The sequence below is a fragment of the Equus caballus genome, chromosome 8 (assembly GCF_041296265.1).
Source record: "Equus caballus isolate H_3958 breed thoroughbred chromosome 8, TB-T2T, whole genome shotgun sequence".
Classification (NCBI taxonomy): Eukaryota; Metazoa; Chordata; class Mammalia; order Perissodactyla; family Equidae; genus Equus; species Equus caballus.
In genome coordinates, this window is record NC_091691.1 from 43,541,889 (window position 1) to 43,554,906 (window position 13,018).

General features: G+C 46.3%; 1 protein-coding gene across 1 annotated transcript in view; it reads left to right on the forward strand.

The window, feature by feature from the left end:
• Positions 1–275: 275 nt before the first annotated feature.
• Positions 276–13,018, forward strand: part of APCDD1 (APC down-regulated 1) — a 33,636-nt gene continuing 20,893 nt past the window's right edge. Inside the window, exon 1 of the mRNA XM_005612734.4 lies at positions 276–668. Within this exon, the coding sequence (XP_005612791.1) occupies positions 611–668 (58 nt within the window). The 5' untranslated portion in view covers positions 276–610. The remainder of the gene's footprint in view (positions 669–13,018) is intronic.

Consider the following 13,018-nt stretch of genomic DNA (forward strand, 5'->3'; position numbering starts at 1 on the left):
AGGGGAGAGGGAGGAGGGAGGAGGGCGGGCGAGGGGGAAGGGAGCGGGGGAGAGGCGGCGCCCACGCGCCCTTTCAAGTCCCCGCGCCGCACCCCGGCCCGCCCCGCCCCCGGCCCCGCCCCGGCCCGCGGCCCGGCCGCCCCGCCGCGGCGCCCTGGAACTATGAAGAGACGCTGCAGCTGCGGCGGCGGTGGCGGCCACGGCAGTGGGAGCGGCGTGCGCGGCGGCGGCTGCGGCCGGGGCGGGACGCGGAGGGCCGGGCGCCTAGGGGCCGGGCGCGCGGGGAGGGCCGGGCCGGGCCGGGCGCGCGGGGCCCGACGGCGCCGAGGGAGCTCGCGCCCCGCAGCCCCCGCGCCGCGCCCCCCGGGCATGGGGCGCTCGGCGGCCGCCTGAAGCGCGGGCCTGGCCCGGCCGCACGCGGGCTGTGGCCGAGGAGCGGAGCCGCCCCGCTGTGCCCGCGCCCGAGCGCTCGCCTCGTCGCGTCCTCCCGGGCTGGCGGCGGGAGGGCAGAGCGCGCGGCGCCGCGGCGGTCCCCCAGGAGCAGGGTGCCAGGACGGCGAGGGGCTCGGGCGGTTCGGTGCGCGCGGGTGATCCCGGAGGAGGACTGGAGATGTCCTGCCTGTGCCGCCTCCTGCTCACCTACCTGTTCCCGGCCCTCCTGCTTCACGGTGAGTCCCGGGAGGGAGGGTGACTGCCGCCGCCGGGGCCAGAGGATGGGACCCCCGGGAGCCGCAGAAACCCCCCGGAGCCGGGTCCCAATCGCGGTAGGCTCCCGGTCCCCGCGCACGCCGGAGCAGAGCCCTGCCTCCTCCTGCTTGGCGCTTCCTAGGCGCCCCTTCCCCCAGCGGCGCCCACGGCTGTTTGGCGGTTGGAGTTGTCTTTCTGAAAGGGTGCAAAGCGCTCACACACAGACACCTTTTATCTCCTGAATCGATTGCATCAAGTCCTAGGGAAAACTTTGATCCACTCTGTTGGGTTTTCAAACTGTAGCCTGTCATGAAATCGCAGGCTTGGCGATCCTGTTTCCAAAGCGTCAGAGTGCAGGAGGGGCTCCTGATGGGGTCCAAGCGTTTATGGGACTGTAAAGAGAAACTGAGCATTTAAGGGGAAAAACAGCTCGCGGTGTTTCTGTATGCCCTTCTGAGGACGATTGTATGTTGAAGGGGTGGTGATGGGGTTTCTCCTAAGTAGACTGGCCGCAGTTTCAAGGAGCAGGGGGCTTCTAATAGCCAAGATGTGAACATTAAAATAAATCTTCCAGGCTCTCGGAACTTGGCACCTTATTGCCCTCATGCTCTAGCTTGATCGTCTTGTTTCTGTTACTCATGTGCCACGTTTTCTCAGGAGCTCTGTAAACCCCTAGCCAGAGACCATCAGCGCTTTAAAGGAGTTCCAGGAATTGCACTGAGAAAAATAAGACAGAATTGCAGGGAGATTGCCAAGGCAGTTTCGGTGTTGGGTTGGTGTTGATCATCAGGACAGGCGGTGGCAGAACTCGTGCTGATTCAGATGTCCTGAGCCAACTTTCCCTCATGGACACCTGACATTTCAGCAGAGCATCTCCACCAGGAGCACCTGGGCTCTGCTTCCTCACCACCTACCACGCTTCCCAAAACCTCTGCAGATCAGATCAGCACCCTGAGGGAGGACGCTCTTAAGTTTCTGAGCAGGACCTGCAGCTGGAGTGAGCTTCAGAATGCATTGTAGCCAGCGCTGAAGATCAGGTTGTTACTCCCCAGAAGATGGAGGAAGGCTAGCCTGAAAGCTGTAAACGGCTGTTTTCTTATAGTCCTGCTTCCGGGCAGGCAGCTGGGCAGCTCAGCAACTCCGGCTGTGTGACCCTGTCCACTGGGCCAGACGGGCCAAATTGCCAAGGTGTGCTCTGAGCCCCAGTGATCCACACTTTAAAAGTCAGGATGGAAGGCTCGCAGTTGGAAGGCCAAAGAGAGAAGGTATAATTATAGGGTTGCACTCCTAGGCCCATCTGCTTAGAATTACAGAGCAGTTTTAATCTTTGGCTGAAACACGAAACAAATCAGAGCCAATGAACAGATCAAACGGCAACTGCCACACACACCAAAAAAAAAGAGGGCGAGAGAGATGAAACAGAGAAAATTGTCCCCTTAAAAAAATCTGTTGTAATATCTAGGAAGAACAAAGATAGTGTGGTCAAGTGATTTTAAAAAGGAAAATTTTGCAAAAACAGAATTTTTTGCGTAAAACCATTGCCTCTTGACTACCAAAGGGATGCTCAGAGATGCAGCCCAGGCGAGCTCAGACTAAGATTTTTTTCCTCCTTTGAGAGGTGGGGTGGTAAGTATACTTCCTACCCTACCAGTCCAAGCTGGGATATTAATAGCTGGCAGGAAACCTTGGTGAGGTTCGAGGAGAGCCCCAAACCTCCAAATTCAAGTCTGAGTTGGGCTGAACTCCTCGGGATCTGGGATTTACCCAGACCCGGTGGTGCCAGGAGGAGAACAGTCTGGAGGGAGCGAGTAAAGAGGGGGCAGTCCACGCCGTAAATGGGAGGACGGTACATATATGCTCTATGTGCATGTGTGTGTATGGCAAAGAGGATAAAAGATATAAAAGGAGGTCTGTGAAGTTTAATTGGATGACAAAATAGCCCTAGAAAAAGTTATCCAATTTCAAAGTGAGTCTGCAATGGCAAAGTTAACACCGAAGCCCGCTGACGATCTACTCCAATCCCACAGGCAGCGTTGTACTCTAGCGAAGAAGAGAAACAGAGGGCCTAGTGGTTGAATGTAGAAATCTTGGGAATTGGCTAGGATCCTGTAGAAGACCGGGAGAGAATTGGGTACTCTCCCTTTCTCCTCTTTTTGCCTGATTTTTACTTGATTAAGTCATTTTAACAAAAAATGGGTTGTAACCAACTTAACCCAGGAGAAGGGCTTGCTGAGTGCATCCTTCTTGATAGTTTGGGGTTTTGCAAGCGTTTAAAATTTTGAAGTAGCAAGTGGAGCTTGGTCATTTATTTTAATAGAAGTTATAAGTATGAAGGAAATTACCTGAAATCTTTTCGGAACAGCTGAATGGCTTTTTTCTGATAAATAGCCATTTTAGTTTGATAACCATAGGACACCATTTGTCTGTTTAGGGTAGCAATTAGTAGGTAAAAACGTATTTCCTGTGATTTTGAATGTACTTGTGACAAACTTTAATAAATTAAGTGCAGACATCATTTATAGATTGTTGCACTAACAAGTCACATTTATAAGATTAAAAAGTGCACAGGCTTTCATGATTCTGTGAGGGCACTGCTGATACCAGTACGTCTGGCATCCAGTCTTTGTTCAGTTTTGGGGTGATTTCTGTTTCACCTCATTGAAGTCTTAGATCACCTCTAGGTCCCGTTGGTGAGTAAATTAGGCTCTGGCGGGACTCGAGCCTGTTGTTTATTTTTGCTGTTTTTTAAAATGGTAAGTGTAATGCAAGACTCAAGTTCCAAATTTGATGGCGTAAAAGTATACATGTCAGTTTTCCTTTCCTCTCCTTCAACCTCTGAAAACAATTGCATTTCTTAATCCAAGTAAAACCTATTGAATATCATGAAGGTATGTGGCTGGAAGATGTCCATTATTGCTGTTTCTTTGCTTAGGCGAAGAACCACAGAAATCATTCAGCTCCAGAAACCCAGATTAGCGTGAGGTATTCCAGAATACGTGGTGCTTTAACACGCAAGTAATTCTCCCTGATAATGGAAGGTTCGGTTTTCAGGTCTGGAGCCGACGCTGGGAGAGATGTTCTGTTCCCCAATGCTGTTTGCTTTTGTAGAATTCATTGACTTTTCTGACAGGGGAAGACACTTTTGAGCTGTTCCCTTTCACTCAAGCATATTCTATCCAGATTTTAAAAAACTGTAGATAACCGAATGATAGCTTAATCAACAAACTGTGAGGGAACATTTAAGTAGGATAAAATAGGAATCTTTGAAATACTGTTTTACTGAAGACAGTTTTGTAACCAAGAAAACATTGTTTTTCCTGCACTTTACCCCTCTTGTTATAAAATGAAGTCTTGAAATATGACTCATCTCTACGTAACAGAGAGCAAGAGTCTTAGATGTTAAATATCCTCCTGTGAAATAAATTGACTTGCTTCAAACATGCGGCTAAGCAGATTTATAAGAGCCCCGTTCATCCTTTTCTCTCTCTAAATGAGAAAAGACCTGCCCATAAGTGGATGATGTAAGTGTGTAATTACATGCCGTTTAGGGACAGGCTGATGACAACTTGATATAATCAAAGTGAAGCATAGAACCTTTAGGACCAGAATGTGAGAGGACGTTAGTGATGGTATTCGTCTGCTGAAAGCTTACCCACAGGGCTGTCTTCAACACACTCTGCATGCAGAGTGCACGTGATTACAGAGAAGACTTCATTGAAACCTGACAGCGTCATCCATGCACAAGTCTCACTGTGTCAAGATTCTATGTGTACAGGTCGTCCTTTCGTTCTCTCCAGTTTGGGAATAAAATTATTCTGGAAACTCACATGATAGGTATCTAGGTTAGAGAAAGGATATGATGTCATCCAAATTATTAAAGGGAGTCTGCTCTATAAGGGTTTTCCAGTTTCATTCATTCAAGTCACCATTCATTCGACAAGTTCGTTTACGAGGGCCTACCACGTGCCACGTGCCACTGCTTGCAAGCGACGGGGGTTGTGAGGAGCAGCAGTCCCCCTCTCCTGAAGAATATCTAGGGGTGAGGAAGAAAGACTCATTGTAGAGCCCCAGAGCTGGGAGGATGGCAAACTGTAGTCGACGGCAGTATTCTCCCTGCTGGGAATCCTGGCAGACCACACTGCGCACACACACCATGCACATACACCACACACGTGCCCAAACACACGCTGTGCATACACACCACACACACACACATACAACACGTGCCATGCACACACTTCACATGCGCTATACTCACATGCAGAAACACATACTCCATGTACACAGGCGCACACATACACTCCACACACACTATGCTGAGGAGCATGGGCGAGGCAGCAGCAGTCAGCTACAGACCCAACATGCAAATTTCACAATCTTTGGTTCGAACCTAGTGTCTAGCCTGGGGACCATGGCATTAGAAGAAAACAACAGAAAATTACCTTGTGTTCAACTAAAGTTAAATGGAGCCAGGGATTTGAAATCTTGACTTTATTATACTTCTCATAAAGGGAAAATACCTTTAGACATGAAGGTTTAAAGATTGGCAAAAGCAGCTTTCTTTGCCTTTAGCTCAAAAAAATTGGAAATAAAAACAAGAGCTTGGTAAGCATAGGTACCTGTATAGCGGTAAAATTCAGTATGTCTGTGATACATACGTGCGTTTATTCCAAAAAATGGGAAGCTGTGCTGGCGTTTATCTAGCAGGATCCACTTCAAAGCACGCATTTACAGTAATGACTGCTTATTTACGTGAGCAGGGCAATTTCAGGACCAAGTAATACCTGCATTTAATCTAATCGGTCACCTGTTATCTGCTTGGAGTTTTCACGTATGACACCAGTTCTAACTTGAGAATACTTTCTCACTCTGATTATCAAATTAATACATGTCACATTATATAAAGTACAGAAACATGCTAAATGAACAAAAAAAGAGTTATTCAAAACCCTCTACTCAGCGACAACTAGTGTTAATATCTTGACATTATACTTTAGCCTTTTAAAATTTTTCTTTAAGCATTAAAGTACATACATAGACACTAACCTGATCAAAGATTAGTTTAGTCCCAAGTCCCAACAAGTTCAACTTGAGAATTGTTTCCTTCCCAACTGCTTTTACATTTTATGAGTTGTAAATGTAAAATGATTTGGAACTTTTGGTTTTCAATGTAGATGGCAGGTGAAAAACTGCGGGATATATCTAGATGTCAGATTTTTAAGCGTTAGTGAAAAACTGGGGACTTGGACATGGAGCATCCTGCTATTTCACTTCTTCCGTATGTCAACATGGTCCATGCCGAAGAGGTGACCTCACAAGTAGTAGGCATTCAACTGTTGGTTGAACCAATGAATATTGACGTTCAACGGCAGCAGTCACTGCCTCCCTCCCTCCCAGCTCCCTTCCGCCATTCTGCCCAGTCCCTGTCCATGGGCTGGCTGGCTTTCTGAGGCCCTGGGGGTCGGGAGGAAGTTCTGCTATGGATGACAGAAGTAGAAGTCCTACATTTGTCCTCTTGAAAACTATCCTAAGGACTGCATTGTGTGTGCATGATCTGGTGAATTCAGTGGTGTCAGCAGTACCTGGTCACGTGGGCCTTGTATTTAGTGTGTAAATCTCTGTGTAAATGGTCAACCCTATGCTTCCTTTCATTTCAGAAAATATGTTCTTTCATTTGATATCATTGGGAGTTTTCACTCTCTGAAGAGTAGACTATTGCAACTATGATAGTAGTAGATGGTTCTACAGTCATTTAGGATTACTGTTGTGGGTGATTTATCCTATGGGAGTAAACCACTCACACACAGACACACACACACATGCACGGGAATAAGCCCTCCAGAGCCCCAGGACCTCATTCAGTTCTCCGGAAGTGCTAATCTATAAAATGGTACCCAAAGGCCTCAAGAATTAACTTGTTTGCCACAACTGAAGAATTTCCTTCCAGAGTCTACCTTTTTCTTCCGCAGTCACTTGAAAGAAATGCCACCTTTGTCATAATAATTTTATCCAGGCCACGGGGCCCTGGTGTTGGAGACCATTTTATAGTGAAGTCATTTTGATAATCTCCGTATTCAGAGTTCCACTGGACGGGGAAGTGCTGTGGGGAGCTTCTGGGTTAGTTGTACAGCGCACTGGCTGTTGACAGACCACTTCACGTTAAGGAGTGGTGTTCCGCTTCACCTTTGTCTACCCGTATAGGAACTAGCATTTGATAAATGAGGTAATATATGCACAGAGTGAATTGTCAAGTGTTATACAAACTTTAGTTATTATCACCATTACTATAATTTTTACTTTATACAGGGAAAAAAGGGCACACATTAGATGACTTACCCAAAGCCACCTTGAATCCTGAAAACTCATAGCCACTTTCTTCCTGTACCATTGTTGTTTGGTCCCTTCAGATACTCTTCCTTAGATTCATTTACAGCAAAATCTTAATGAATGGAACCTAATTAACTGGTCTTCTCAATTAACTAAAACATCTAGAATCCTCAGTTAGCCAAAATGTTGTTGTCGGTTGTATGCGCTCACACACATATACTTTCTTATTCTTATCTGTTCACTCCAGTACCTCTGTATCCAAGTACCATCCTACAGCACTGATGACCTAACAATGACCTTGAGCTACTTTAAGAACCTGAATCATCAGAGAAAGCTCATAATGTCAACTGTATTCAATATACAATGGCAGAATTTTCAACAGCTAAATATTGTGATTAGCCAACACTTCCAGTTACACAAGCAATCAAATTAAGTGAAGGTTTTTAAAAGTTATTATATGTAACAAGCACATTTATTATTATAAATAATAGGTATTCTCAGAGGAGCTGTTATCATAGTTAGTTGCCATCCTTGGGTACTGCATTGCTTAGTACCAGGATGACGGACTTATATAATTTAAGATATGAAAGTAGGACATATAAATATTTTGCAAAAGTTTCTCTTCAGACTTAGTGTTGAATTAGTATAGATTCCTCCCTTCTTTCCTTTCTTTTAATATAACTTCTTGGTAATACTTCCCCCACAACATGCCACAAATGGTCAGTGCCTGTCCAGGATGACAAGACAGGGTCGCTGCCATTTGTTGAAAGCAGCTCCCTTCTCTTATCCTTCTCATCTTATTCATTCAGGCAAAAATGATACACTGAACCATTGCGGAAGCTTCATAATTGATCTTCCTGCTTCCATCTGCTTCCCATCCCTCCAAAAAAGGGAGAAGTGGTCTTTCCAAAGTGGAATTCTCACCATGCCATCACATTGTTAAAATCTTTTGGTGGTTTCTCTTCACCTTTCCCGGCAAATCTATACTCATTGTGACACATGCAGCCTCTTGATCACGACCCTGCCTCTCTTTTGCTGCTCCTCTGTCGTAGGCCACCCTGTGATCTCCTCCCTGACCCTCTCCAGTTCCTCCTACCTGAATCTCTCGGGCTGCCTCTTTATGTTTGAATGTGCTGTATACTCTACGTAGACCTCTTTTGTTCAGTCTTCAAGGCACAGCTGCCTCTCCAAGAACCCCCCAAGGATGAATTCAGAGCCTGCTCCCTCTGTCCTTATGAGACCCTCCACAAGCCCATTTGGGGCCTGGTTTCTCGCTCAACTGAGACTCCCTCAGGGCATAATGTTTGTACCTTCTGTGCCTGAACAGTCCTGCTCTTCAAGAGCCTTTTCTGATTGAGTAAATGAGTTGCTAGATTGAGTCCCAAATTTGGAGTTGACATACTCTGGGCAGTGCCCTGAATACGGGGTCCCTGGGTTGACCAAAATTCTGAGGCTGGAATCCTTGGAGGGCACACCATGGTTGATTCTGGAAAGGAAGTCTTGGGGTATAAGGATGTAGCTATTATACTTGGCTCCTCCTGCTGCTGGACCTTGCGCTTCAAATGACCTTTTAATTCCAAGCCATTTAATAGAAGTAGCACTTGCAGGAAGGCTGGCCACATTTTCCACTCCAGACGAGCCAAGTCAATATTGGAGACCACTGTCAGTAGGTGAGTGCAGACCTAAGAGGCTGATTCTCCCACCTTACGGCAACTCCTGCTTTCACTTGACCCATGTAACTTTGCTCTCTAAGAGTAGTGGAGGTGGTGGGGACTTCAAAGGGAAAAGATAAAAAGACAATGAATATCACCCGTTTTTTCCACCCTAAAAATGCAGTATCATCCCTGAGTGTGAACTCTAAGTCACCACGTCCTGAGGGAACCTTGCCAGCTGTGTAGTTCTCCATCTGGCTGCTCACTTTGACACTCTTCTGCACCGACAGCCCTGCCAGGTTCCTGAGCTTGGCTCATTGACAATAGTGAAATGGAGGTTTGCTCTAGGAACCCTGAGTAATTTAATCTTTTCCTGCTTCCTAAGGATTTGCGTATTGGTGACTCTTGGATTTTACTTCTTCCACCCTTGGTTCAAAAGCATAACGGTAGGCTCCCTCCTGTTATGACTATCCTTATGAAGGACCCATACAAATCCTGGTCACCTCTCCCTCTGCCTTTGAACTCCCCAGTTTCCTTCCCAGAGCCCTCCTTCATCATCTCTACCTTTGTTCTCTGACATCCAGGCCAGTGAGACCATAAGAGCCTCAAAGTCAGAAAAACGTATATTCATTCTTCTTTATATTTACAGCTCCTAAAATGTACAAAGTAATAGTGAATAGGTATTTGTTAAACTCAGTGGAACTTAACACCCACAGAGCCTGGTGCTTTGGGTCCCATCCTCTTCTACATCAGGGCCGCCTGTTAACCCTGCCTGCTAGCCCGTGTCTTTATTCTGAGCACTCTGTCCTTCTCAGAGCTCAGAGTGAGCCTGGCTCCAGTGACTTTTACCATTCTTTCAACTGTTCTATTAGTTAGGAAGGACTTATTGAGGGCGGGCTAAGAGCCTAATCATTATTTAAAATAGTAACAGCTAACATGTAATGAGGACCAGACACTGTGTCAAAGAACACTCTTATTTAATCTCGAGACCAACCCTAAATGGTAGCTAATGTTCTCCCCTCTCTACAGATGAGTAGACTGAAGTCTGAAGAGGTTAAGGTCACAGTGCTAATAGTGTGCTTCAACAATTGTAAGATACACATTTTTCTCCTGTTGTAAGATCTTCGCAGTGGATGTGCATCTTCTGGTCGATGGGGGTTGCAGTCCCTGTTAGTCTGCGGGCAGCAGTCATGAGGAGGGATGCAGTCCTTGCCTTTATAACCTGGACACAGCTGCAAATAGGCTGGTTTTGAAAACAGAGTAAACATTCAAAGAAAGCGTGCTTGTTTTTTTCTCCATAACTCACTTATAAATTACACTTTCACTAAAAAGAGAAAACACTGAAAATCAGACAGGCCTAGGAACAGAGCCGTGGGGTGCTGGTTTGACGTTAGTGAGGCAAATATTTATCCTTGCAGGAGTAACTGCAGTTATGTGTTTTCTGATGTAGTAACGGTCAGTTACTGGGAAAGGAAGATACCCAAAAAAAGACGAGGCTGTGCTTGCATTTCATGATTGAGATACTTGCAGAGCAAAGGGATGACCTACCATGTGTAAAGCAGTGCCACCAACGGCAGGAGACACTGCCACATCTCTGAGTAGAGAGAAGAAATGTTGAGGCAGTGGAGGCTGCCGTGCATGCTTCCTGGGTCTTTCAGGGCTGTGGCTAAGGCATTGTGTCATCAGGTAAATGCGAGTGTTTTTGTCACTGGTGGTAAAATAATGGTGCATCTCAGCAGTCATTGAAGTCTTGGATTTGATGAAATCCTTTAAGCAGCAGGTCCTGTTTCAAACTCAAGCAGTCCAGCTCCTGAGGACATTTCACCCACGTCCACTACCCTCCCAGCTTTTTCATCTTTAGTGGAAAACATTTGCAGGGTGTAAAGGGGTTTACAGGTCAGGTTTTTGAACATAGTTGGGTTGATAGTAGATGATGGCATGTTTACTGAATGTTTAGTGTCATATTTCAAGCAGAATCTTCCCCAACACAACACCTCGTGACCTGAATTAAATTCTGTTTTAAGTTGGCCACATAATTATAATTGATCACACAATTGACCCAGCAGACTGCGACTCGTATGGTTTCATTCCTGGACTGCCTAACAGGGAATTCGGGAAGTGCTTCCTATATCCAGATGATTTCCACTGTTGGCGTTGGTGGAGGGACAGTGAATAGTGGCCATCTCCCTCCTCTAGTTCAAAGTCAACTGAGAGATCAACACAAGTGTCAGACAAGTGGGGATTAAAACCTGAGAATCATGATAAAGATCCATCAGGAGACACTGTATAGATGGATGTCCATGGTAGGATTGCTAATAGTCCATCCCTGGATGTTTCAGACTTTCCCCCCAGGGTAGTGCCACAGTGAACAACTGAAGGGGCAGGGTCCTTGCTACATGGGGCAGGGCGGTGGGGAGCTGATCAAAAGGCATGCATTGAGAACAGGCTTGTTTTGCAAAGGGAAAGAGAAACACGGCTGAGTCAAGCAGGCTTGTTTCCTTCTCTGTCCTGCAGGCTGTTCACTCCGGGAGGGTTGAGCGAGGGGTGGGGAGAGGACACCCCAAGTGTCACTCTCGTGGGAGCGCCTGCCCTCCATGGATGCGCACGGGCCAGGGAAAGGAGCTCCTCGCTTCATAGCCACAAGGATCAACGTCAACACCACCAGACATGGATTTCTGAGTTTTAGTGTTCCCTTTTTCTAGCTCGGGTCTGAATCCACTGACTTGGCTATTAGTGCCTGGTGGTGAAGTTGCATTTAATTTGAGCAAGCCATCATCATCTTATTTTAGAGTCTGTTTTCACAGTTTCGTCTAGTCGAATTGTACCCATAGGTGTCTCTGCCTCGTTGCCCTTCACTTCACTTAGGATCTGCAGGAGCAATCTGAGGCTGTCGCTCCCTCCCAAGGCCAGCATCTCACTCCGAGGAAACCCCGAGAGTTCCATGGGGAGACTCTGTCTTCTCAGTGCCAAAGACTTTCAATAAAAGATTAGTCCAACCCTCTGAATCATGGCAAAAATCTGACTATTTTACAAATATCTGAAGGTTATCAACCTGCGGGTCTGAGTTTCTCCAGTAGATTTTCCTTCTGTTGCTGTCAGTCACTAGATTCTGGGTCTAACTTATCATTTTCAAATGATCTTTCATAAACCATGGTTTCTCTATGAAGTTATTCGGATGTTGATTAAAAAATACATCATTGCCCCCTCATAGGTAGCGTTCTAATAGATGCATTTTAGTTGTTTTGTGTATGTTTATGTTTTTCCAAGAGAGTTAATAATTTTATTTTTCAAAATAAATTTTTTCTTTTAGTTTTGAGATATAGTTGACATGCAACACTGTGTAAGTGTAAGGTGTACAGTGTGATGACTTGACTTATGTATATTGTGAAACGATCACGACAGTAAGTTGAGTTAGCCTCCGTATTGTATTTTCGTATGTTTGTCTGACTGGCGTCCTCTTTGCTGAGTGTGTGTGGCAGGCTCACAGTGAAGACTGCGGACTTGTCAGCCACTCGGGAGTGACCGAAGAGGCACCCGATGGGTTTCCCATTATAACCCCTTTTGTTTTCGTTGCTTTACTCTGAACACCAGGCTGGGAGCAGTTCTGCATATGTAATGATTTTGGCCAACCCGAACTATTTATACTGAAGATAAACTTGGTCCTTGTATTCCTTTACCCATGGAAAATTAAAACGTGCAGGCTTCTTTAGTTACTCTCAATTTTAAGCTCTATGATGTATGTTTAGTTTGCTGCCGACTTTGTGGGGGTGAAGGGCTGGATTTCGAAGATAATTGGGGAACATGAGACCCCCTTCCCCCTTTGTAGGCGGAGTATGTGATTTGCACCCCAGCCGTGGGCAGCCCTGTGGAGGGTATCTGTTTGGAGACTGAGAAAGCCAGAAGATGCATGACTTGGTGTGAATAGATGGGAGCCAAGGCAGAGAGCACATCACAGTTGGGAGACTTCCGAGCTGTTCCCTGGGCCTTTCTCTTTCCATCTTTGTCCTTTTCACTGAGGCTGATCTCCTCACTCTGTCCCTTCCTCACTTTAATGTGTCACTGCACTTGTCCACCCTTCCTGATGACCCCTTTCTTACCTGTTTCTTCAGTCCCGTCTCCAACTCTTTGGTGACTCTAGAGCACGTCCATTTTTGTCTTCTACAACCCGTTAACATTCATTTGTCTGCACAGCTCAGCTGCTCATTTAGATGCACGACCTTGTTTGCTGTTTCATAAATGCTTGGATTTGAGCTCAGGCTTTGTGAGGAACTAGCAAAGTGACCTCGTGCAAGTCATATCCGTTATCTCCGTGGACCTCGGTTTTCTCAGTTGGGGAATGATGTCGCGGGACA